Source organism: Rutilus rutilus (genome assembly GCF_951802725.1).
Source record: "Rutilus rutilus genome assembly, chromosome: 16".
Classification (NCBI taxonomy): Eukaryota; Metazoa; Chordata; class Actinopteri; order Cypriniformes; family Leuciscidae; genus Rutilus; species Rutilus rutilus.
This window is the reverse complement of record NC_140224.1, coordinates 21206124-21233996: the sequence shown is the minus strand read 5'-3', so window position 1 is coordinate 21233996 and position 27873 is coordinate 21206124. Positions and strand designations below refer to the sequence as shown.

The 27873-nt window shown below is 38.0% G+C and overlaps 1 protein-coding gene across 1 annotated transcript; it reads right to left on the bottom strand.

The window, feature by feature from the left end:
• Positions 1-159: 159 nt before the first annotated feature.
• Positions 160-27873, bottom strand: shisa8b (shisa family member 8b). The gene is made up of 4 exons (XM_084434323.1): positions 26638-27873; positions 16074-16195; positions 10328-10450; positions 160-2085 (listed from the first exon to the last, which is right to left on the bottom strand). Exons 1-4 carry the CDS (start codon positions 27195-27197, stop codon positions 1625-1627), a joined length of 1266 nt encoding a protein of 421 aa, XP_084290449.1. The 5' UTR covers positions 27198-27873; the 3' UTR covers positions 160-1624.

The following is a 27873-nucleotide window of genomic DNA, read 5'->3' as shown; positions in this document are numbered from 1 at the left end:
ATTTTCCAAACATGCTAGCGGGGTTTTTTAGCATATCAGAATCTGAATTTAAATCTCCTGATTATGCTGCAGATGGTTATGCAACACAATTAGATTAGATTCTGAAGTATCATACTTACCCCATATGGTATTAAAGTAGATCTTGTTTTTTTTTTTTTTGGATACATTGCAGCCTATCTGAGGTACAAATTCTGGTAATTCACTCCACTAATCCAAGTAAAAGAAAGGACACATGAGTAGAAGGTAAACAGTGCAAGGCTTGCCACAAGACAACTAGTGCTTGTGAGATCTTGATTTCAAGGATGGTTAATTCACTAGAGCTGATATTTTTGCCATTGCATAGCTTGTTTTACAAGGATGATGTGCTTCATTCCCAGTTCTAAGGTCCAGATCATTGCTCAGAGCTGCTGGCATCATTTCTTCAGCCTCACACCAGGAGGCAGTCAGCCTTGGTCAACTATAAAGTGAACTACTCAGTATGACATTACGGACTCAACATAGGCGGTCTTGAGAAACAGAGGAGATCAGATTCTTTTAAGCAATCAAAAGATAAAAACAGGAAGATAAGATGAAGTTGGATGTTTGATGATGTCTTCACTCCATGACTGGAGTGATTTGAATGTCAAAACTAATTTAGACTCATAAAACAATTTCTCTCTTGAAATTCCACAGAAAATGTATCTAAGACAGAGTCAATAGCCTTGTGGGCAGCATTCCGGAATGTAGTGCAGTTGCGCTTTGGGAGACCCGAGTTTGAGTCCTGGCTTGTGGTCCCTTCCTGATCCCATCCACTTGTCTTCCCACTTGTTAAGTTCTGTCCCAATAAAGACAAAAATTCCAAAAATAAACCTTTTAAAAAAAGATTGAGAAAAAGAAATGCAGTTTTTAGCTTTACAGGAATGTCTTTTTCAGTATAAACATGTTTCATGGTGCCTTTTCAGAATTGTAGTCAAGTTTCATCACCATTAAGAGCTTCACGCGGTTCTTTTCTACAAAGTAGGTAACCCACTGAAACGAGATTATTAGGCCTGTGTCTTTGTGGTTTTTCTCAGCTTCATTCCCCTAAAACAAATTAGTGATTTAATGAGTGACTTTCTCACAACGAGACTTCCCAAGCCAGAGAGGAAGACCGTGAAATTTAGTAACTCAAAAAAACTTTCTTCATGAGCACAAAATCCTCAACACACTCAGCAAAGCTTATACTTAAATCTTAGTGTGAGACCGGACATCTGGGTGTTGCTCTTTGCCTCTCCTGGGGTAGGAGAACAGGTTTATTTTGTCTTTTTTTCACAAAATTGATCCTGAGGTTGTGTTTAAATATAGATGGGCAGGATAATGTCCCTTAATGACTTAGATTTAGGCTGACATGATGATGGCATTGTCCCCGATGAGTTAATGTGGCCTTGGGCACCATTCCTGTCTTCCGGTCTGAAAACTCACCTCATTGTTGTCAGTGACACAAAAGACAGAGATAAACCCAGAAAAAGTAGGACACAGAAGAAACTATATAAACAAGAGTGGTTTAGCACTAAAAGAAGGGGTGACTACACAGTCCTGACATTTTAGTCGCTGTGCATACAGTCCGTTAACAGTCGGCAGTGTTGTTTCCTTCATTCCCGTTTCCTCAGACAGTGACCTCCGTCTTGCTGTTGGTCTGATAGGCCTTAAGTTTGGGATGGGACTGATACAGCGGTTGTCCCCCGTAGACCGTGGGCTGGGAGATGAACTCCGGTAGTGTTTTTATGCTGTACTGTCTCCTGCTGCTGTAGATCTGTTGGCGAACAGAGGGTCCTGGATGCGAGGTCTGCCGGTGGACGTGTCTTTGTCCAGAATCCCAAGCTTTGAAGGCTGAGCTGGAAAGTTGAGGGTGGGTGATGGTTTTTGGGATGCGGGTCCTCTCCAACTGGTTGGTTGGGATTGAGATGGACAGGGGGGAATGGATGTCATGGGAGGGGAGTACCTGGTGGAGATAGGACTTGTCTTTTGGGTGCATTGACATCGGTTGGAAAGGTACAGGAGGGGAATGATACTGGGAGAAATCCATTAGTGGATAGCTCTTGTAGTAACCCCGGCTTGCAGTATCGGCTGTAAGGGAGGAGAAGAAATGGAAGAAGTTAGACAGACAAACATAAGATTGTAATTGAGCTACAGTGGGTTTTCGCATTATTGAGCTACAGTCTTTATATGGAAAGGGAGCCCCTAAAGGGACAAGGGGATGGAAAAGAATATGAAGGAAACGGAAAATGTAAATTCCACTGCTATTGGGTTCTCTCACAAAAGTTATGTGTTTCCCAGAGAAACTTTAAGTTCACTCGTAAAACCTTGGCATTCTTTGCGAGGAAATGCAAAGTTTCTTGTAGGGTATGTGAAAGTTTCACGAGTGAATGCAAAAGTTTGGTGAGCAAATGCAAAAATCTTTTGAGCGAATGCAAAGTTTCTTCAAGGAACGTGAACGTTTTCTGAATGAATGTAAAATTTTGTGAGTGAACAAAAGTTACTCAGGGGAATGCAAAAGTTTTGTTAGCACAAAGTTTCTCAGGGTAAAGTAACCAGTTTCTCCATCAACATTTACACTAAGGGCCTCCATATGTGAGGACACTCTGAGGCCAACACTGAGGCCGATTGGAGTGCGATTACCATGTATACATGCTGGACGAAGATCATATTTTCTAGGTCTGTTAGTTAGACTTCACAAAAACCAGACTGGTATGATTTCAGTTTAACCAAAGCGTTTTGATGACATTTTAAAAACACAAACTATTGTTTTAGTCCAATTGAAATCAATCAGATTTTTAAAGTGCATGTACACATATTTAAAAAATATTTTTTTTTAAATCATCAAAGATCTAATAAAATAATGTGCACCATGTAAAATCCATCCAGTGGAACCATGAGTTAGGCGTCTCAACTTTAAAACAAGTCTTGATGAAGGACATGAAACAGCAGTGTCTGTATTCCTGTTGAGATGTCCATTGGGAGCTTGTCTATTTTATTAAACACTGACTTTATGTTGCCTGAAATGTTTAAAGGTCATGCCTCAGACATGAGTTATCTCTCTTCTCACGGTATTTACCTGCGAGCTGCTCACTCTGTCTCGCTGAATTAATGTATGCTAGATGCACTTGTTCAGTTTGTTCTTGTATTGAGTAAATCAGAAGGTTTTAGAAGGTGTGTATGTCAGGGGACATATTTTATATCAGACTAGATGCCTGAATCACAAACAAAAAAAAGAATTGAGTTCCTGTGGATGTTCTTTTGGTCTTAGCCTCATCAAATCCAATATCAAATTTATAAACTGATGTCAGATGGCATTCTTTCAAGTTACATAGTCATCAAATTATATTTTTATCCTTTTTTCTCATTCATTACGTTCTTCTTGCCACAAAGTGATTCAAAGAGATGACATCTGAAAATCCTTGAGCTTACTACATAGGCTGTATTGTCTGTGTGCATCATCTTCATCATCACCATAACCACGGTGTGCTGATTGCAGACCATTCTGTCAGATACAGACGTGTTCATATGTGAAAGTATCTAATAATGTGTATGTATTATGTATGTGTCATTATGTCACTGAATCATTGTGATCCAGACACTATTGGCTTGACATGTTCCAAGAATATAGGGCAGGCTAATGCTCCTGCTTAAATGGACAAAAAACCTCTCAAGGCCACAGCTTTTTTTCTTTCTTTTTATTGCTGTCTTTTAAAATATGTCATTCTTTGGCAAAATACGCAAATAGCCATTTATTATTTAAAAGTTTTTAAAATTAACTTTTTGCATTTAGAGGTCATGTGTGAACAAGACCCATTGTTGAAATTACCAGAGCTGATTTGCTGGCTGAAGACATTGTAACAATACCAAAATAAATTCTGTATCGATGCGTTTACAACACCGTAAGATTAATGATTTGAGTATATCAAACAAGTTTTGAAGAAGCGGATTCAGTTAAAGCCCATTCACACCAAGAACAATAACTATAACGATAAACTGTATTAGCATTCACAAATTACAAAAATGTTCTGTTCATTATAAGCATGTGCTGCAGTTATGTCGTCAGCTGGATTAAATGCTCAAGCTCTTTAATGGGGGCAATGAGAATTGTCAAGTGGAATTTTTCATTCCACTTCCCAGACACACAGGTATAACAGGAGGTGGCTTGCATCCACTCATTCAGATTTGTTCTTCGGAGCCGAGAAGAGGTGCCTGTGATTCTCTATCTATTTACCTCTGCCTGGAAGCTTCGTAGGACTCCCATTCGCATTTCAGTGGTTCTCTCTCCCACACGCACATAAGTGCATGAGAGTTCCTCTGGGTGCTTCAACGAGCAACTAGAAAGAGAAATTTTCAAAAGAGAATATTCTCTAACAAGAGTTTTTCTGCAAAAGAGAAATATCCTCTAAAAGAACAATCACGGATCTTTTTAAAGTTACTTTTTCACCCGTGTATTTCTGGATGCGGTCGACACCTGTCTATCAGAAGCCACGATCGCTGCTGCAGTTTGGGCCATGCTGCTAAGGCTGATCAGCTTTTATGGATGGTACATGTACAGTGATCGAGAGAGATTAACACACTTCAACTGAAGAAAACACATGCAAATAGAAAAAAACACCAGCAAATTAAGAAAACATCTTCAGCATTTTGACAACACGTGTTGCAAATACTCATAACGCAACCAAATACAGAAACGCGCTGCAAATAGTACAGACCACCAAGGAAATGTTTCAAGGTGAACCCAACAAGAGACGAACCTGGCTGGGGCACGCTTATTGTTCAATGTCTAGCCTACTTGTCAGTGGTGTTGTCGATGACCTGAGGTGAGGTTTTTGTGTTTATTTTAACATCTGCAGCCACATTTAACATTTGCGCAGTTCTGTATTTGCTTGTGTTCTGAGTATTTGCAACGCGTTTTTGTATTTGGTTGCGTTGTGAGTTTTTGCAGCACGTGTTGTCAAATGGATGAAGGTGTTTTCTTAATTTGCCACCGTCTTGCATGACTTGCATAACAATGTACGTAACTATACCAACTAAGCTACTGAAAGAGATGCTTCCAGAAGTTATAAATCCTCTTCTTAATATTATTAATTCATCATTGTCATTAGGATACGTACCCAAAAACTTTTAAGATGGCTGTTATTAAACCTCTTATAAAAAATAAAAAAAACACAACTTGATTCTAAAGAATTAGTTAATTATAGACCAATTTCGAATCTACATTTTCTGTCAAAAATACTAGAAAAGGTAGTGTCCTCACAACTGTGTTCCTTTTTTGAAAGAAATGGCATCTGCAAGGATTCCCAGTCAGGATTTAGAACGTATCATCCAATCTCTTATCGTTCGATCCTGGTTGTATCTCTATTAGTGTTACTGGATCTTAGTGATGCATTTGATATATCGACCACAACTTTCTTTTGCATAGATTTGAAAATTATGTTGTCATTTGTGTAATTGTGTTGGCATGGTTCAAATCATATTATCTGACTGTTACCAATTTGTAGCAGTAAGTGAAGAGGTGTCATATCGATCACAAGTTCAGTATGGAGTACCTCAAGGCTTAGTACTAGGGCCGTTGCTTCTCACCCTGTATTATGCTACCCTTTGGGAGATATCATTATGGTGCATGGTGTTAGTTTTCACTGTTATGCTTATCATGCTCTTTATTTCTTCGCATCACGACGAAACGTACCAATTCACAAAATTAACGGAATGCATAGCTGATATAAAAAATTTAGTTAACTAGTTATTTCCTACTACTTAATTCTGAATAAACAGACATTCTAATTATTGGACCAAAAACCTCTGCAAGTAATAATCTACAACAGGGGTTTTCAAAGTCTAAGACAGTGGGCCTCCCTTTTGACACAACTTACCCAATTGGGCATCAAGACCTGCAGTGTAAACAAGGCCTTATTTTCAGAATAATAACAATTTAACTTTTTACATTTATTCATTTAAACTAATTATTAGGCTATAATTTGTACCACTCTCCGCGCCTCCCCTGGCATGCTCTGGCGCCCCCCTGGGGAGGCACGTCCCACACTTTGAAAACCCCTGATCTAGAATACTGTCTAACACTTGGATGTTCTGTCAAGTCTTCATATTCAGTTAATAACCTGGGTGTGCTGCTCTTAGATACCATTCTTAAAAATATATCTAAATTTCGACATATGCTATCAATGACAAATGAACAAAAGTTAGTTCATGCATTCATGACCCCAAGGCTAGATTATTGTAATGCTCTACTGGGTGGTTGCCCTGCACGCTTAATTAACAAACTCCAGCTGGTCCAAATTACAGCAGCTAGAGTTCCTAGAAGAACTAGGAAGTATGACTATATTAGCCCAGTTCTGTCAACACTGCATTGGCTCCCTGTATTAAACATTACATACATTTTAAAATCTTGTTAATTACTTACAAAGCATTAAGTGGTTTAACTCCTCAGTGCTTCTTGAGCAAGCTCTTAACATATTATAGTCCTTCACGTCTATTGCAATCTCAAAATTCTGGCCAGTTAATAATTCCTTGAATTCCAAAATCAACTGCAGGCGGTAGATTATTTTCTTATTTAGCACCCAAACTCTGGAATAGACTTCCTAGCCTTGTTCGGAAAGCAGACACACTCTGTCAGTTTAAATCTACACTAAAAACACAACTCTTTAACCTGGCATACACTTAACACATTATCAATTTCTATTATTCAAATCAGTTAAATGATTGTTATAGGCTGCATAAATTAGGTAAACCAAAACCGGGAACTCTTCCTATAACATCCGATGTACTTGTTACATCGTAAGAAGAATGGCATCTAAGCGAATATTAGTCTGTCCGTCTCTACCTTATCCCGAGGTTACCGTAGTCATCCAGATCTGGTCCATCCAGATCAGATGGTGGACCTGCACCTAGACACAACCAAAACACAACCCTGAATTTCAGCAGAGACCGTGTCTACTAGACAATCCCCTGTGAAGGCCTTGTCGACATGATAGCCATTGGCACAGATCCTCAGCAAAGATCACAAGAACCAGACAGGTCCAGACAGCATGTTCATTCCTTGGTCCGAGGAGACTGGTCTCCTTGACTGAGCCTAATTAGGTTTTTTTTTCTCCATTCTGTCACCTGATGGAGTTTGGGTTCTCTGCCACTGTTGCCTCTGGTTTGCTTAGTTGGGGACACTTAATATTCAACCATATTATTGATCTGACTGTACTGATCTGACTGAGCTGGAATATTGCATCATTTTTGGCAAAACTGCTTTATAGATTAAATGAACTCATTTAATAATTGATGATCTTTACAACGGAACTGAATCAACAATGAACTCGGTCTCGAAAAAGAGAATTGCAATTGCTTTGGCATAGCAGGCCCAGGGGTGCCGTGCCCCCTAGGAGTGCGAGCACACTCCACGAGAAGTGTTGCATCCTCGTCTCTTGCGAACGGCGACTCTCTAACAGACGTCTGCAGAGCAGCAGGCTGGGCGAAACACAATACTTATGTGAGATTATAGAGTCTCCAGGTTTGAGCCAGTTTTGTCCTGTGTGTTATCAGGTATGAACAGGCAAGCTGCAGGAAACTGGCCGGATGTACTGCTTGCACATAGCGCCTTCCCCTATCTGAGGTGGTAACGTGCAAAAAAATAAATAATAATGTAACAAAAAGAAACAGCTGAAGTGACCTGTTCACATTGGAAGAACTGTTCTTTCTGTCCCCATGTAGTATGAGGGACTACACGGCATATGTGGGGCATTGGGAAAGTCATGATGTAGCGAGTGCACTTGTTATCCGGCCCGACATCTGAACCACCAAACCTTGTGACATGGTTCAGTTTGTTGTGCCATTTTCCAAAGGGACCCCTAGTGTCGGTAGATCGACACAATGTTGAAGTGACTGAAAGATTGAGCATCTTGGTTACTGTTGTAAACTTCATTCCCTGATGTAGGGAACAAGACATTATGTCCCTCCTGCCACAACACTGAACTAACCGCTGAAATGGCCGGGGCACTGTCTCGGCTCCTCAGCACAAACCTGAATGAGTGGATGCAAGCCACCTCCTTTTATACCCGTATGTCCAGGGAGTAGCATGCAAATTTCACTCGCCAATTCTCATTGGCCTTTTCTTAAGTATCAGAGGTGTTTGGAGCTCCCAAGTGTGAACCCTAGTGTCAGTAGTACATCTACAAAATGTCTAATTTCCGCCATCAGGGAACAGAGGTTACAACAGTAACCAAGACGCTATCTATTTTGTGGAGAGAATACCAGCAAATTACACAGAACCTGAAACAAAAGAGCTTTTCTCCATGTGAGCAGATGAAGAAAATAGTTGACAGATTAAGGGTCTATTTAAAGGTAATTTCCAGCAATTACTAAAAGTTGACAGCATTTTGGTGCTGTAGCTGTTACGTGTGTGAATTGCGGATGTGGTAAATTTACGAGAATAAGACATTTTTATTGCAATTTAATGGGTTTTGTGTGTGAAAGTGGCCACTGATTGCCTTCCAAACAAAGATAAATACTATGCATCATGAACAATAAAAACATCAAAATGTTTGAATGAGATGTAATAAACAAGGGAGAATGTTTATAGGAATCATCTCTTTTACCTGGAAGAACTAGATTATTTACTAAATTTATAATTAAAGATAAATTTTAAGATAAATTTCCCTCATTATACCTCTTTACACTAAGCCATTATAAAGGTCTGATGAGGCAAAAAATCTAGTGTGGCAGTGGATAAGCAACACCTTTTGTGTAGTGAGGATTCTGGCAAAACACTCGAATGTACACGTTTGTCTAAAAGTGTAGCCACCGGCACTGGGATGTTAAATAACATCGGGACTGACAGAGTAAAGTGCCCCAACTGTGGTCCTGTCATCATTCATGTCTTGTTTCACTGGTTTTGTGTTAGGATTTTAAGTTGTGGTGTTTTCTGTTCATATTGTTTCTGTGTTCACTGCCTATGTTCAGTTCCTTTGTTGGGCTTTGTAATCCTTTTGTTAATTGGTTCCCCCTGTTAAAAAAATCATGAAATCATGAGAGAGATCACCTCCATTTTGGCCAAATGAGCCAGTACGATAAAGTCTGTCACATAAGCCGCTTTCCGACCAAGTAGTTCTAGGAACTTAGTTCTAGGAACTGTCCACTTCTAAACAGTTCTAAGAACTACTCTCCCCCAAACTCGGTTTTGCTGTTTGCGTTCGCACTGGCCAAGTGGCCATAGGAACTGGTAGGAGGGGTAAGGGAGTGACGCAAGCACGGTGATTTTTATTTTGACGGCGCGACGGACCTTTATTTTGGCGGCGCTGAGAACGCCAGAACAAACAATGCTCGCATTCTCTGTGTTTATTAGTTAGCGATCTGTCTAACAGTACTGTTTAATATCTTATTAGATAGAACTGTTATACAAAGTAGACAGTATATGAAAAAAGGTTATTAGCCTATGCCGTGTGGTTGATGTCCAGTGTTGCTAGCTAGGCAGATAAACATAATCATGTTTGGCTTGGTCCCCTCAAAGTTGCGTTGGATTTTCTCTTCAGCATAAAGGTTTAGAGACCCATCTATCACTGTTTTCCATGTTTGTATAGTTACGCGTGCGTTCGGTCAATAAGCGTACACTAACGTCACGGATAGTTCCTATAGTGCTGGTTTAGACCCTACTCTGAAGTAGGACCCAAATTAGTTCCTACAAATGGAGTTCCTAGAACTAAAATCGTTCCTAGTTCCTGCGGTGCGAACACGCCGACATCCGGGTACTTTAGCCAATAGTTCTAGGAACTGTGAAAAGGTTCCTCCGGTCGGAAAGCGGCTATAGTCCTTCAGATCTCCTTGATCTCCTTAACGGGGACTCTTAATCCTCACAGCTGGATCCATAAGGAGTGAGGTTTTTTAACAGAATAAACTTCAACAAATCCAACACGGACACCAGAGAACCAGGTAACAGAATAAGCTCACCAAACATATTCCCATGAAGGACAAGACCTGACAAAGAACATGGGAGACACAAGGGTATAAATACACTAGGGCTAACAAAATAAGACACACCTGGGAACAATCAAGACTAATTAACGGGGAACTAATCAACAAAAGGACTACAAAGGACTACAAAACCTAACACATGAACCGTAGTGAATTCAGTAATGAATACAGAAACAATAGGAACAGAAACCACAACAACTTCAAGACAGTGATCATGACAGGTCCTGACCACAACAGAAGCTGACTCTTTCAGTCAAACTCAGGGACTGTTGCTTATGACATCCAGCAGAGCATGAAATAATTCAGCATCTTTGAATAAAGTATGTTTGTGCACATAGTAGCATGTCACTGTTCTTACCAACTGCTTTCAGAGAGTTGTACTTATTCAGCGCCAGGCCTGGTATGCTGAGGTTGCTTTGAGGATGAGAGAGTCCGGCCGGTGTACCATAAGGGAAGCCGGCATTGTTTAGATGGTACTGTTCTGGAATACAGAAGTATAGAAGAACATGATTAAAATGAAAAGTTTGTTTATGAGGGTACAATATTTCATGAATGAAAGTATGAAGTTTGAGGTCAATAATATTTCAGCAATTATGCAATATTAATTGATCAAAAGCAACAGTAAAGACATAATGTTACATAAGATATATATTTCAAGTAAATGTGTTCTTTTGAACTCTATATCAAAGAAAAAAAAAATCACAATTTCCACAGTAATATTAATCAGGACAACTGCTTTCACCATCAATAATAAAACTTTCTGAAGGATCATGTGACACTGGAGTAATGGCTGATGAGTAGTTTATCAAAAGCACAAACTACTCTGTTATGTGCAGGCTGCTGTTAGTGGGAAAACATGCTGTTGATTGAGTCATTTTGTTGAACTGCAATAGAGAACTATTTAAATCCGCTCTATATGCAGTGACCCTATATTGACCATTGAAATGTGGTTCAGATGCTCCAGCCTGAATGACCTATTTTTCTTTGTAAGCTGTGGGTGACGGCACAGGAAGGACATTGATGCATTTAATGAATGTTAGATGTTGCTTTCTTTTTTCCTGTTTGTTCCATTACTCATTAGTCACATCTCATTTAACACGAGCGATGTGTTGAGAGATGTGGACAGCCGTTCTTTTAGGGCAAACCTGTGTTACGCATTCTGAAATCATCATGGCATTTCCAAGCAGTGGTAATGTGTTTTTAATGCTTTAAATAAATGTTGCATTAAAGCCAACAGTATACCCTTCAGTGTGTTAATTCCCAAAAACTCTGTCGGGGACTGTTCTGATGTCATCATGGTGCATCAAAGGCATGTCTGGGTAATTCTAATGTTGATTTTCATGCAAATTACATCGGTTGAGCCAAGCTTGCTCAAGATCATTTAAGGTATTCTCTGCTTTTTAGTTTCTGCAGGTGTAAATTAGCTGTCTTTTATGTTGTTTAAGGGAAGTTTTACCCTTCTCACCAGGTCTTTTTTCTAAACCTTGATCAACTAAGAGTGTGATGCCCTAAGGACATTAGCTTTAATACAACATCAGCACTGATATTAACCACCACTTACTATCAATGTGCCCTCTGGACACTCTCGGCTGTGTTTGATAATGATGAAGAGTAAAGGGAGGAACTAATGAATAGGGCTTGTCAGGGGAAAGCAGGATGCAAGGCTTAAGCACCACAAAGATAAATCAAACCAGACTGTTCCTAAGATTAAGTATATGTGATCTAATTGAGCGAGAGGGATAGATGAGCGAGGGTGATGTACTCTGTACAAGTTAATGTATTCATTAGGTATTTCTGACTAGACCTTTGAAGTCAAAATCATTGTAAGAAAGTCCAGAGGGGTAATAACAGCTTTTGATACATTATGTAATATTTTTAGGGCTGTGTGCATTATGTACTGAGGGGTTTAGCATATTTCAAAAGCAGTTGCTGAACAGTTTTCAGATTCCTAAAGGTCCTAAAGCGCACAGCATTGTTGCTTTCCATGTGACCATTGGTGTACAATTATAAATCTAATGCATGATAAACATTTAGTTGCTGTTGAAGTTGAAGTACTAAAATTACTAAACTAAATCCAATTCTAAATAAATGAAAGCTAATTAGAAATATAAAAAACTACTAAAAATGACAAATAACATTCACATAGTGTATATACAGGGTTTAAAATTAACATCTGGCAACCCGCCAAATGCAGGTTCAAATCTACTGTGGCGGGTAACACATATCACCACACTAGCCAATTTGGCGGCTTATGATTCATAAATTATGTTCTATCAATTTGCATGGCATCGCTATCAAAGTTAGCAAAAATGAGGGTCGCGCGTAAAGAGGGTCGACAACTGAGTCTTTACAATTCCTGTCTGCTATGCGATTGGTTAATGCTCCGCCAGAGCCCTAGGAGACAATTAAGAGACTAATTTTTCCAACCCGTTCTCTTAAATACTGCATGACCAAGACTTTTGGGCAAAAAGCGCCCTAGCGTCTTCATTGCTTACGTGCAGGTCATTATGAGAGAAGTCACCGAGAATTTTGTTTTTATTTCCATTTTATTTTATTTGTATCCGCAAACAGCGATTGACTGTCGTAAAAAGCTGAAAACAATACAATGATTCAGAATCAGATTTAATAACAAATATATTTAAATCTGTGACTTTGATTGCATATAACAAGTTAAAAATAACTATTAAAATGAAAACTGAAATTGTACAAATAAAAGGTAGGCCTAATTCAAAATGTAAATACATTTTATAATCATATAAATAAAACTTGACTACAACCCACAGTGAAGAATCCTCCACTATCTGCATAATTTTCACTATACTTTAATATTTTAGAAATAAGCTTGGATGTTTTTAGATTGCAAGGCAGCACAATGTATATAAATAAATTGCTAAATGTAAAGATGATTAATAGATAAAATACATGCAGTTAAATCAAGTAGGCCTGTGCTATATTAAAATAAATGAATATTGTTAATACAACATAATATCATAAAATAAATATGTAAAATATATTATATTTAAAAAATATATATTTAAAAAAATATGCTAATTATTTTCAACAGCCGACAAGTCTCGGTGAAGCCCATTCCATCCCTCTAACTATCATATTTTTCCAAAAGCATCCATGTTACGACTGTGCTAATGTTATGAAGTGAACTGAGTTACCATTTAGCTGAGGTTTTTTGGCTTCAGGGACAGACTAATGTATAACTCAAAACAAAGTGAGATCCCAAAAGTGACTTCTCAAGCCCATATAAACTCAAAGGTAAACATCCTGCCTGTCATATTTGGGGATGGCAATGTGAATTGAATGGGGGATTGAGAATGTGCAGCAGAGATGCACTAATATGGGACGGGGTGACATCTGTGCATTTGTGCGTCATTGTTCACGCTCTTCACTGGAGTGCCACCATTTCCCACTGAAGGCCTGTTGTGTATGTTCTTAGCCCTGAAGCAATGTAGACGTCTATGATGCTTTATTGTGAGGTATGTCTCCTTGTGAGTGCGCGCGTGTGTGTGTGTGTGTGTGCGTGTGTGTGTGTGTGTGTAGTGGCATATAAAAACAAAGCCTGAAATGCCAGAGGCAGAGAATTAAAGAGTGGACTGCATAAGGGGAAGTCTAAAATTGGACCGTTCGTCTTTGTGTTGTATGACACTCATGCCATAGCACATGTGCTCATATAAACACACTTTCTGATGCCTGATATTAACCTCTGCTCACTGTGGATAGGTTTTAGGTTTAGACTTCATGCCTGTTATTTAAGTTTTTATTTTTTTCAAAGGTGAAAATGGGGTGGATGTGTTTTACCTATGCCAGAATATTCTTGCAAAATTACAGAAAATACAATATTTGTGTAAGATAGAGAATGAAGAGGAAAGCATATGATACACTCTTGGGTTCACCCAAAAATGAAAATTCTGTCTGAAAGACCTGTCTCTGACCTGAATGAAATACCTATGAGATTATACCTCAAGTTGTTCCAAACCTGTATGAATTTCTTTCTTCTGCTGAACACAAAAGAAGATATTTGGAAGAATGTCGGTAACCAGACAGTTGATGGACCCCATTGACTTCCATTGTAGGAAAAAAAAATACAATGGAAGTCAATGGCGTCCATCAACTGTTTGGTTACCGATATTCTTCAAAATATCTTCTTATAGATATTATAGTAGGTTTTACTTCTCTCTCTGATGAATTGTTCTCTATAGGGCCAGGAATTTCAGCTTCAGTTAAGTAAATATGGTTGATTTTGATTTCATGTTGACTGTAAATGAAAGGGGCTGTTGCTTCAGCTTCAGCTCATATACAACATAATGCTATTGGTGCCACAATATCCAACATCTCTTTCCAGACATCTTGTGATTACACAGCCTCAGGCTCTTGAAGCACTCAAGTGTGCTTATCACACTTATTTTTCCAGGCACTGTGGCCGTGTAATGTTCCCAATTTAACCCCAGATAAACGTCAACGCGAAGACATGTCTTTTGACCGTGACATTAAATGTCACCTTCCCAGATCAAGACCAAAAACAGCACAAGAACTATAATCTTCACACTATTACTGAGGACGCAGAAAGTACGCAGTGAGATGTGTACAGTCACATCGCTAAAACCTCTAAGCACTGTGGAGCGAAACTTAAATCCCTTTCATAAAGAGCAGAGGAAAGTGTGCCGCTTAAGCCTGGCACAGACGCTGGATATCAGCATAAACCCCGAATCAACTGTCGGTCTGAAGCCCGCTGTGTCTCACGCCCGTGTAAATCCACCCAGTGCAATCGACCTCGCTTGTGTTTAAAGATGAGTAAGAAAAGGAGGTTCTAGATTTATTTTCCTCTGGCTCTTGAGGAGAAATGGAAATGATGGGGGAGAAAACCAAGGATAACCAGAGAGAGAGAGGCACTTTATCTAGATCAAACTCACAAGTGGCAAGATGCACACCCGGGATAATTCACTCAGGGTGAATCTCAATAAAAGTATTTTATGCCCGTTACTAAATAATTATGATTGAAGTATTTGAAGATTAATGAATGAAATTGTGAATAAATCATTGTATTGCAGTATTTTTTTTTTTACTGTAATATATTAAAGTATGCATATTAAAAAATATATAGACACATTTCTCTAGATATTCTCTCTCTCTCTCTCTCTCTTTCTCTCTCTCTCTCTCTGTATATATATATATATATTATAATGCAATATTACAAAATATAATGCAATTTATTTATTTTAATGGCAAAGCTGAATTTTCATCAGCCATTAAAAAGATTGTGTATATATTACAAACATATATGTTCATATATTTTTTTTATCTTATTTATTTATTTTAATGTTTGAGCTTTTGAAAGTCAGTGGGGCCCAATGCTGTCCATGGAAGAAAGAAAGTCATAAAAGTTTGGAACGATATCAGGGTACATTTTTATTTTTGGGTTTACTATATATCCTTATAAGATGTGATTTGCTCAAACTGAGGGCATAATTGTGATAGCTCAAAGATTTGTTTGCACAACATTGCAACATTCAAACCTACAACCATTTGGTTACCAGCCATTGATTGTATATGAGGAAACTCATGCACTTATTTAATTATTTAAAATTGATATTTTATTATTTATTTTTTATCGCTGAAGCATATTTTGATGGACTGTGATTGCTTGAACTCTTTTCAGTTGACTCTGAAAAGATTTTTAACGAAGTATGAAGAATGAAGACCAGATTTAGTTTTAGAATCTTTATCAAAGATAAACTTTCTCTTAAAGATAAACCTTTTATTATTTTTTACTTAACTTTTTCTTTTTTTACTTGTCTTTCACTTTTTTCTCATCATGAATATAGCCAAGGTAGCTGGCGTTAAACAATAAACAAACAAATAAACAAACAAATATTTGTTGTTTTTTGCTATCAACAAGAACAGAAAGTGAGCAGCTGTAAGCCAGTGATTCAAAGTGTACGTTGTCATGCAATACTCTTGGGAAGTGAGCCCCGTTGGGAAGCTGTGCGAGCAGACATGTATAAAAGTGATGCATCCATAAATGCAGAATCTATAGCAGTGTTTTTTTTTTTTTGCATGTAGGGAGAACAGCAGAGTAAGTGATCTCATCTCACCGCTGCGGCTGCGAAGCATCCTGGCAGAGATGCCATTTGTACCGACAGATGTGGTGCTGCTCAATGGTCCATCCACAGGACTCACCTCCCCTCCTGGCTGCTTCAGCAACTCCTGCAGAGTCCTGTGAGGAGGCAAGAGTAATCATTTACCCAAACATTAGATACAACAGGGATGTCATTCAGGATAGAATCAAGAATGCGTTTATATTTACCGTTGAATTCTTATATTGGAACTAGAATTGAAATTCCCAATTGAATTTTATGAAGTACAATTCAAATTCTATTTTTAAATGTATAAATGCACTACAATTCAAAGGTTTGGGGTCAATGTCTCTTAAACACTCACCAAGGCTGCATTTATTTGATCAAAAAATACAGTAATATTGTGAAATTATCATTTAAAATAATTGTTTTAATATATTTTAAAATACGATTTATTCCTGTGATGGCAAAGCAGAATTTTCAGCATCATTACTCCAATCTTCAGTGTCACATGATCCTTCAGAAATCATTCTAATATGCTGATTTGGTGCTCAAGAAACATTTATTATTAATATCAATGTTGCTGAGTTGCTTAATATTTTTTTGGACTTGTGATACTTTTTTTTCATGATTCTTTGATGAATGGAAAGTTTAAAAGAACAGCATTTATTTGAAATATAATTTTTTCCAACAATGATAAAGTCTTTACTGTCACTTTTGATCAATTTAATGTCCTTGCTTAATTTTTTGTTTATTTTCTTTCGTAAAACATAATCTTTCTGACCTCAAACTTTGGAACAGTCGTGTATTTATACTCATTTAATCTGTGAGCCCCTCCACTGAAAGAAATATTATTTTATTGAAAAAAAAATTCTCATTGGACAGTGTAGAGTAACAGGAAAGTGGGGGGAGAGATAGGACAAAAAGATCAAAACATGACTCCGGCTGGAGTCAAACCAGAGTTCCCTTGAGCCAACAGTGCATATTTGTGTCATGGAAAAGTGCGCTACCATCTGCACCAATCAGTCTGACAGAAATATTACATTTTGTGGTTTATGTTCTAATCTCCTATAAAAGGTGAGATCAGAAAATGATTGGATCTCATTTTGCCGACATATTGTTATAGGGCATTTAATCAGAGCAGTACTGTCCATAAAAACCATATCCCTTCCCTGTTTTGCTGAAAAAGTAAGGGTAAAGATCTGTTGCTATGGCAGGGCAATATCAGTATAACATTAGTGGTTTGGAGCTGTGAGTCCCGAGGCTGACAATCAGCATATTGTCATATTTTATCAATACTGTCATTTAGCATCTGCTGGCAGTCAACAGACGGTTTGTGTAGCAGGCAGTCAATGAATTCACACTCAATATGTTCTCTCTACACACTGGATGCACTTTAAATCCATTACACTAGTCACATTAAACAATAAATATGTCTAAGCAGTTAACAACTCACAGGACCGCAGTTATGTTGGCTTCGTCCTAGAGTTCCCGAACCCTTTCCTGCATCCCTGTGTCCTCCTGGGTGCTGTGTTCTTCAAATCCTTGACACTCCATTATTGTTCTATTTCCTACGGCCTCCACTTGCATCCCTAGTGAGCTCTCTAATTCTGTCCAACACCCTTTAACCAACAAGGGACTGTGATGAGATCTAATGTGATTGTCAAGCACAAGCGCACTGGCCTTTGGCCGGCCGATGCCAGTGGCAGTAGGCCATCACGGCCTAAGAAAAACAACACATCAGAAAGGCATGAGAATATAGTCACCCTGGTGATGGCTTCTTCCAGGGAAGACAGAAAAAGCATTTGCAGTGGAGCTGGGAAACAGATTGGATGGGAGCAGCCGTTCCTGTGCCATCTCCGTTTGCATCCCATCCTAGTGTTTTTGGAATTCTCTTGAGGAGAGTAAAACTCAACTCAAACTAGAAGATAAACATCATCTGTTTGTTCTAGGTCTCTCTTGGGAGCTCACATGTATCAGTCATTGGGTAGGACAATGCAGGACAGCTGTCCCCCTTTCCCAATTTGTCCATGATATGGGTGCCTGAGCATTTTTGGTCTTTTTGGGCGGACTCGGATGCAGTATAAAGGGAAAATACGGAATATGAGTTAATGTGAGAAATGGTAATGCTCAATATGGCAGCTGTAAGATTTGAAGTTCTCTCTTTTAAGAACTGATCACAAGTTTGCTTTTACTGAATTTGTTTAAGCTATGGAAGCGAAATATGACACCATTGCTGTTAATAAATATATCATTTGAAATATACAGAACCCCTAAGAGGACACGGTCATGGGAAAAAATATAAGAGGTGAGGAAAATGTATATTTCAGTGTTTTTGCATTCGCTTGCAAAAGTTTTGTGTTCCTCGCAGTTGTAATCCCCCATTCCATTTCAGGTTTATTGGCTAAATTTACAGACTTTCATCTGTTTGCAATGAACAAATCAAACAAAAGTAATTGAAATAGCTCAACACAACAAATATTTCAAGTGGTTTCCCCAAATTCAACAGAAAATGCAACGTTTAATGACTTCTGCAGTCTCAAAATTATTCAACCCTTTCATGGCAAGCATCTTTAGTACTTAGTTGAACACCCTTTTGCTGTTATGACCTGCTGCAAACGAGATATATAACCAGAAACAGCTTCTGGCAGCGTTTCTGAGGAATCTTAGCCCATTCCTCATGATCAATGGCCTCCAGTTCAGAAATATTCTTGGGTTTGCATTCTGCAACCACCTTCTTCAAATCCCACCAGAGATTTTCTATGGGGTTCAAGTCAGGTGACTGTGATGGCCACTGTAGACTGTAGAATCTTCCAGGACTTCTTCTGCAACCAAGCCTTGGTGGAATTTGAGGTTTGCTTGGGATCATTGTCCTGTTGGAAGGTTCAATGACGCCCAAGCTTCAGCTTCCTCACTGACGGCATGATGATTTCCTGATACTTCAATGAATCCATCTTGCCTTCCACATGCTGCAGGTTTCCAGTATCAGAGGATGCAAAGCAGCCCCAGAGCATCACCGAGTCACAACCATGCTTAACATTAGGCAGAGTGTCCTTTTCAGCATTTGCTTCATTCTTCTTCCTCCAGATGTGATCCATAGGGCCGAAAAGATCCAGTTTTGTTTCATTGCTTCACAGAACAGAATCCCAGTACTTCTGTGGCTTATGATTTAAACACTTTTCTTGTGCTTTTGTCAGTAGTGGTGTATGTCTTGGAGTTCTGTGCTGTTGTGAGGGATTCTATTAAGGGGGTTGAATAATAAATTTTTTTAGACTGCAAAAGTCATTAAAAGTTGCATTTTCAGTTGAATTTGGGGAAACCACTTGAAACATTTGTTGTGTTGAGCTATTTTAATTACTTTTGTTTGATTTGTTCATTGCAAACAGCTGAAAGTCTAAACTTTGCTAATCAACCTGATTTGCAATGGAGGTTGAATAATTTCGATAACAACTGTATACTATAATATATAATTATGTATTATATACAATTATATATATTATTACAATTCAACTTAAAGGGGATTCATTTGTTTGTTTGTTTGTTTGGGGGATCTGTAGAAATACTAATAATAACACAACTTAACTAGGATAACAGCTTAAAATTATTATAATTAATACTATTTAATTGTTCATTTGTTTGTTGATAAAATATATTTGATAATTAAAAAAATATTACTGAAACATAATCTTGACAAACATTTTGGAGATTTTGTCCTTTACCATTCTTTTCCCATCCCATTTATATGCCTATAAAAAGGCATAAATACAAAAAAAAAAAAAAAAAAAAAAAACTGCGTGTGGTTTTACCAAGATGGCCGTCAAGTGAACTGACTCGACTTCTGAGATAGACTTCTGAAGGGACTTTTGAGATATTGTCTGTTTGCCTGTTAATCAGTATGTGAGGCTTCCTTTCTAGATTTTTCTTATTATCTGTCTCTCTTATCAAGAGAATATGACAAATGCTGTGTGTTTACCAGCTAGCGCTTTCATGTTGTTAAGGGGATAACAACTTTAAATCTTTTGGTGGTTGTTTTCATTCATGTCAACATGATTGTCCTCATTGAGGGTGATTTTTAGGATGTTCCATGCTTATGCTCAGACGTCTAAAGTCATTGCCTCCAGCTTTACTAGACGTCCTGCTGGGCTTTCACCCTTTGCCTCGGTGCATACAGACTCAATCCTGACTCCCGCTGCCATGATGTCTCACTCACACACTGAATATGAGTTGCAGAGAGTGACACACATTGATTTCTCCCACAAAACAGACTAGTATGTTTAGAAAAATGTATGGGCCAGTGTCTTGTAAACAGTGTAGGAGATCTGATAAAAAGGGCATCCTGGGATAGCGCCACTGAGTCCTTCCTGAGGGGTTCAGTTCTGGCAGTCGACCATGTTGGGTCAGAAGCAGTGCTATCTGACATGATTGTTCAATCACAATAGGGCCAATTTGTATCATCCTATGTCACTGTCAGGCCTTGTCCACACTAATAGGTTTTCTTTTGAAAAAATATTTTTCTCTCCGTTTTGGCCTTCCGTCTACACCGAGACTGCGTCGAATTTATATTTATGTAGACGTAGCCTCAGTCACTAAATCATCATTCTGTTCCTATTGCAGATAATGGTGCATTTTTTTCTTACAAACTGCCTCAGGGTTTGCTTTGTAAAGAAGCCAACAAACTAGCTGGTATGGACATTTATGTGCTATTTGAAGGGCAGATAGTGGTTGTAAGGCAAATAATAATGTGTGAAAGGTTTATTTTTCTACTTAACTCATACTACACTATAGGCCAGATTTACTAAACAGGGCAAATTAGCGTGAGAGTGCAATTCCATAAAAGTGCAGATGGGAGTGGAAAGTTCTGCACTTAATCTAATGACGACATGCAAATTATAGAAGACGGGATCATTTCCATAATGACCAATGTAATCTACCAAGAGAAAATTAGCATAGCGTTGCAAACAAGCAGAAATGAAAGCTTTAGCGTAAGTTCTGCCAGGAAAACAGGCTAACCCTGTCCACGCCTTTTCAGCTCCCATTTTTCACTGTGTGTCTTTAGTAAATCCTGACAGTATTTTCTAACGCCAAAAGAGGTTCACTCTTTTAAAGAGCTGATATACCCAACTAACACAAATTACAGAACAAAGTCTTTTTGATTCAAATGAATAATTAGTATGGTTGTCTCACTTAATTGTAATAATCATTACTACATAATTTAGTGTAGTAATATAACCGGTTGGAGCGCAGTCATTCCAATGAGAGCTTGTACATGCGGCCCTGTCACATTTCCTCTGTGCCGCGGTGTTTTATCCTGAACAGGGAGCTGTATCTTTGGATCTGTGTTGAGTGATTTTATCAGCAATTATTCTTAGAATGCCATATCTAATTATATTGCGGGAGGAACAGCTTCGCCTCGCTTAATGCTGTGTAGAACTGAATTACTCTTATAATGTGTAACCCGCAGAAAACCAATTAGTCAAATTCACATTGTGCCATCCCAATAGCCCCTCATGTCATTTACTTAATGTGCAGTTTAATGTGAAATAATTTGCACACTATTTCTATTACTTGCAGCAGAAGTTTAGGGGATTTTTCATAGTGACATTTCTTACTTTGGTAAAAACATTTTTACTTTTTCTTTTAGACAATTTTATTGATATGGTAAAAGCATGGTAAATGCCAAAGCATTAGAAATGTATGCCTGTTTCGCGATGTCAGTTTCCGGTAGTTGGTCCTGTCCTGGTTGCCCTTTTGTCATCCTCTCTCTATCTTTTCGTCTCAAGTGTAATGGAGTAGGGTTGTGAAATTTTTCCTCTTTATCCTTGTACTCTAAACAACTACCACTAAATAAGGTGACCCCCCTCCCTGAGGTTTTCTAGCTTGTGGTCAGATATTTCTATTGTAAGAGTCAGAAAGTTTTGCATTAGATCATCATGTCACCCAGAGGGCAAATTTAGAGATAGAGAAAAGCCCAAAGAAAGCGGTAATGAGTAGTTTGTCAGAGATCACTTTAGCCTCAGAGGAACAGGAGGGCCTTGAAGTCACGATGGAGATGAGAGAGAGGCGGGGGGGCCAGGAGGACGCAAATGTCAGTGCACACCCACTAAGACTCAACCATGCGAGAGAGACGTCTTCAGAATAAGAGAGACACAAAGACACACTTGTACGTACACATTAACACACAAACACAGCTACGAACAGCCACATCTCATTCATGTCAATTGAGTTCAGACAGTTTGGAGCCACAGGAAAGACACAGGTTAAAGCTCAGGGGTTTGCAGGAGGAGAGGGGGAGCTGGAGGAGAAGTATTCAGCTTGATCCCTCCTCTCACTTTGTCCTTCTCTCTTTCCAAAAGTAAACCTGAATTTATCTGCAGACAAACAGTTTTTACAGAGACTTACATATACGAGCTCTGATTTGAATGTGTCAGTACATTTCCTTAGTATAGTCTCATAGTCAGGGACTTCATTTTTACAGGTCATGGGGTTTTCGGACGTTTTAATGTTAAGGACACCCCAGATATGGAGATATAATGTAATTGCAAACAAAGGCAATACTTTCATGAATGAATAGTAATAAATACAGTAGAATTTAATTATGATGACAACTGAATTATAATTTTTTTGCCTATAATACAACATATAACCATTTTTAAATGTGATGCTTTAAATGTTTAAATTATTTTAAATTCAATTCAGATTCCTTTGTTTAGCGCTTTTCATAATATCACTGCAAATAAGCTGTATAGAAAATAGTGCCATACAACTATTAGACAAGATAAAGGTGACAATGGCAAGGGAAAACTCCACAAGACAATATGTAAATTTACTTATTAACACATTTCGAAAAATATTTTTTCTCAGTTTTCCAAATTGCCTTTGAGGGCATGCAAGCAGACCCACAATCGATTAAAAAATGCAATTGCACTTGACTGTGAGACTTGAGTTTTAAGCAAATGATCTGTGAAGGTGTGATTGGAATGTGAATGTGTGGTTATTTTTTTTTTTTTTTTGTCTACAATACTTAAAGAAACGATTTTTAGGTTAAGTCTGACTCAAAATGATGTGCCCTCTTCTGATCCAGAAGGTCTCACATTATGTAAATGTGATATCTCAAAGATCTCAGCCCCTCCGGACACCCGTATGGTGGAATACTCTGCCCAGCATGCTAATTCTTTCCTTTAACTGTGGATGGGATATTGTATGGTTCAGAATCTTGCCTTTGGTCTCGGCAAGCTGCTTAAGATGTGATCTGAATCATGGATTTCAGTATCACTGCTGGAATCCACAGTGCATTATGTCTCACATTATCATGACTCACATTCTCTGTGTGGTCTATATTATTTTGTCCCCAATGATTTACTAAGTCCTTCATTGTTCAGCAATGATATACATTTATAGGAATATAGGCCTTTTCTGTGCTTACATAACAAAACTATGATCAAAGTATAGATTGTATAAGTTTAGCCTGATTGATAAATACTGCTTTCCTCTTCCCCGATTAATTAAGGGTTAGAGATATTCAGGGAATTGAACATACTAGTGTAACATTCAAATATTAAAGTGCACCTATTATGCTTTTTCGAATATTATACCTATAATATAGCTGTTTATAAATGTAAAAGGTTTACAAAGTTGCATGATAAATGAAGTTTATCTCCTAAATTACAGTAATTCCAGTCTTCCTTCCTGCACAAACCTTTGTAGGTTTATAAAAAAATGGCATAATCCCATCCAATGGTCTTCATTGGCTGCCCGTGAACAGCATCTACTTCAAACATTGTAGTAGCTGAGGCCTGGAAGAGTTTGGTGCGTGTTTTCGACATGTTGAGAAGACGCTGTTTTCTGCACTGTGCTGTAAATCCACTTTGCACGCACTTATAATAGATGTCTTGAATTGATATAGTAAAACAGATGCCATCATTGCTGTTCTTATCACAAGTGCTGAGGAAAATCCAGAGCTAAAATTTAGATATGGTAATAGGCGTATCATTTCTGACATGAGCTGTAAGCGGTAGACCAATCACAACAGACTGGGTTATTTGACCAGTCGGAGAAGAGTGGGCGCTCGGAAAGCGAGGTTTAGAGAGACCGAATCCTTTATCGAACCATTTCAGACTCTGTAAGAAATGAGGTGATGCAGCAATATATATTATGAATAAAGTGTTTTTGTCCCTATTGTAGGAGACCTCCAAAACAAAATTAAGAACCTCTAAATCATAATAGGGGCACTTTAAGGCATGGCTGAAAATGAAAGTGGGAAATTATTTAGGAGCCCAATTCAACATCTGAGCAATTGTTTGTGGTTCTTTTTAATGGTGTGAATGGAAATTTATAAGTAAGATGTCTAGAGCAGCAGTAGCATCAAAAAGAGTTAATCTGTAGAGAAGTTGGTTTAATCTTAAAGCAGAGTGTTAATCTCAAGAGAACTCTTAATCTTGTAAGAAGAGTTAATCTGGTGTGCAGTTTTTAGCGTGTAGGAAATCTTGGAGAGGTGTTAACCTCGGAAAAATGCTAATCTTCGGATGAATATTTTTCGTCCTCCGCATGTGTTCATCTAGATAGGACTGTTCGCATTATTGGGTCATTTCATGTCTAAAATGGAGTTGCGGCAGAATCCTGAGAATTATAAATTGTCTGTATTTTGTTTTATTGCTCATGACAGGTAATTTGATATTAATAAAGGGATTTTGAATATTTAGAACGATGAGAACAAAAGGTTTGATTTGACATTTGGAGGAAATTGAGATATAAGAAAAAATATTCTAGTTGAATGGGGTTAGCTTTTTAATGCATCGATGGCATGAATATTAAAATAACCCTAGGACAATACTTTGCAAATTTTCTTCAACTCTTTTCTTGTACATATGATTGTTAAATTCAGAAGAGCAGCTTACATATTAATGGCTTTAGTCTTGGCTTTATCCTGCACTACTTTGCTGTATATGATACAGATGTTAAGACTGGCCAAAATAGCTTTGGTTTACCAACACACTCTGAACGTAATAATACGAACATACAATAAGCACTTTTAACATAAAAACATACCGACTTATCTGAGTCTTTAGCTCTGTTACAAAACCTAGTGAGCGGTCTACCTAGACAGCATTTTAAAAACATATGTCTGCTTCTGGCAAAAAGGTGCACAAAAATGGTCCCACAAGGGGCGTTTTACAGTGGATCTATGTGTAATAGATCCACTGGAGGCAAGTATAGTAGAGAACCCAAGTGCAGTATTTATTTAAACAAAACAAGATTAAACATAAAAGCATGGCATGGCATGGGGCATGGCGGGGCATGGCGGGGCATGGCATGGCATGGCATGGCATGGCATAAACTTAACCAACATAAATACACAGACTAATTACAAGACAAGGGACACCTGTGAACAATGATCAGACAATTGACCAATGACAAGACACATGGCAGGATCACATGACAAACAGGGAATCACATGATGACAAGACACAGAAACATGACAATGACAAAACCAAACGTGACAATATGCCAATAAAGAACCTTTGTTTTTAGTGTCGGCAGCATTCTTATGGTGCTTTAAGATACCATCTTTAACACAAAATCTAAGACAACCTCACATTTATTGTTTGCGGAGAAGAAAAAGAAGTAAATTACTAGAAATGCATTGAATGTGCATATATTTCAAATCTTAAAAGTATATATTTAAAAACTTGGAGAAATAAAAGTGTACTCTTCACAACTATAGTTGTTAACACACTTAATACACATTATAAAAAAAAATCACTTTTTAAGAATGTCAAATTACAAATTTTACTTTACAGTACATTTTAAATCATTATGTTTTAAGCCTAGCCCTAGACTAAAATGCATGTATAAGCTGTTTTAACTAAAAGCAACTTGAACTGACATATCTTAAATGTCAGTGCCATTGTTTTGTCTCAAGATGCACACTAGTAATGTTTTTTTCTAAGGCATGTTTATTAAAGCTAGTTAAATTTCCTAATTGAACTAAGATCTAATCCTGGCGTAATCTAAGCCCTGTCTGTGAAACCAGGCCTTAAAGATATACTTACGTCTTACTTAAGTGGGTCAAAAAGCACTCTTAAGTTCAACTAATTGCATTTCATTTCAATTTATAACTATAACTTTCAACTATAATAAATTTAAATTTAATTGTAAATAACATTACTTTCGCACTTAAGTATATCCTTTTAAAGTATATAATTTCAGCTGCTCCATTACAAGCACTCTTTTTAAAAGCATGCTAAAGTGTTGGCTACTTCTTTTTCACAAAGGTGTCCTAGAATGAATTGTGAAAATGTCCAAGAAATATCAATTATAAAAACACAAAAAGTATTAAATGACTATTTTACATAATGTGTGCTTTGTATTTTTTATAGTATTGTGATGGTTAGCGGTAACCAAGTTTAGCGGTAAGCTCTGTTGGAATCAATTGTGAGTAGTCACCCGTTTGTTTAATTAAGAGAGCACTATTTTTGTAGCGTGTAGTTATTGGACCATTTCAGATTAGTCCCTTATGTGGGTACAATTTTATTTAGGATGTATGCAGCTCACTATATTTTGTTTTAAAAAAAATACTACTCACCTGGAGTTACTGAGATCGTTCTGGCCTCCTCGGCTCTTCTCCAGCCCCAGTTTGGTGAAGATTCCCACCAGGACCATGATGGCCACCACACCACAGATGATGTACACAATCATGTGAGTTCGATCCCGCTCATGGTCTGGCTGCACCTCAGTGTTGGTGGCCACAGGTTTTCCAGTGTTGGCCCAAATGGGAGTATCATAGTTGGAGCAGGAGGTCTGATCCAGTCGCTGCTGACGGAACTGGCAGCAGAACCGGTAGTAACAGGTGCCGCAACAGTACAAGAAGATACCTGCGTTACAATTAAAGGGAGGGTCCCACTGGCCCATCACATCATAGTAACCCCGGCAACGGGTGCCAGTGGACGGCACAGTATCCTCCTCCACCTCTCCAGGTGTGGTCAAAGTTGGAGACCCCTCTGATGTCACAGAAATCAACAAAGGATCTAAGGTCTGATTGGCTGTTTGGATGTCCATATCAGTAGAAGTCTCGTCCTGTGCTTTAACGGCCGGTCCCAGAATGGCAGTGAGCAGAAGATGAAGTAAAAAACTATTTCCAGCCATTCTTCACCCGACACACTGCACTCAATGATTTACCTCACTTTGAGCGTGAAGATACCCAAGAAATGATTGTTAAAAGAAGAATTCTTTAAAGTGTTGAATGACTTTTATTGTCATACAACTAGATATAGTTAAGAATATTTCAAATAATTTAGAGATTCAAAAGTATTTTTTTAAACTATTTAAAAGTGGGGTTTTAGAATGTTTAGAATATTCATTTGTTTAGGTTTTTATTTTTACAAATTAATAAATGTGTTTATTTCAGAATTGTTTCAATGAACAGGAAAAGAACTGTTAACAGGAAAAAAAGTATTCCTTCAACAATTAAAAAGGAAATAGTTACTGAAAAGTGGTATAAAATAGTTACTGAAAAGTCGAATAAAATATTAGTTTCTTTAATTGCAACTGCATTACCTTTGTACTTTCAGAGAGAAAATAAATACTTGGCCCTGGTCCTGTCCAGATATGCGTCTCATTTAATTTTTCCCATTGTAGTTCAACACTTGTTCTCAGTGCTCACCAGTACTTCCTTTTCAGTTTTCTTTTCACCTCTGTAAACAAGCAGTCGCAGTAATTTGCCATAAAAAAATCCTTTCCAGTGGAGCGAGTGAACCCACAGACAGGTGTTTTAATCCACAGCGATCCACTCAGAGTGCTGTCTCTGAGCCTTGTGAAAGGC

Excerpts from the sequence above, each read along its gene's own strand:
- shisa8b (XM_084434323.1), bottom strand. The coding sequence starts at position 27,197 with ATGGCTGGAAATAGTTTTTTACTTCATCTTCTGCTCACTGCCATTCTG. Across the intron at positions 10,451-16,073 it reads GATGCTTCGCAGCCGCAGCG|AACAGTACCATCTAAACAAT; the intron begins GTGAGATGAGAT and ends TCTGTATTCCAG. Across the intron at positions 2,086-10,327 it reads CAACTCTCTGAAAGCAGTTG|CCGATACTGCAAGCCGGGGT; the intron begins GTAAGAACAGTG and ends CCTCCCTTACAG.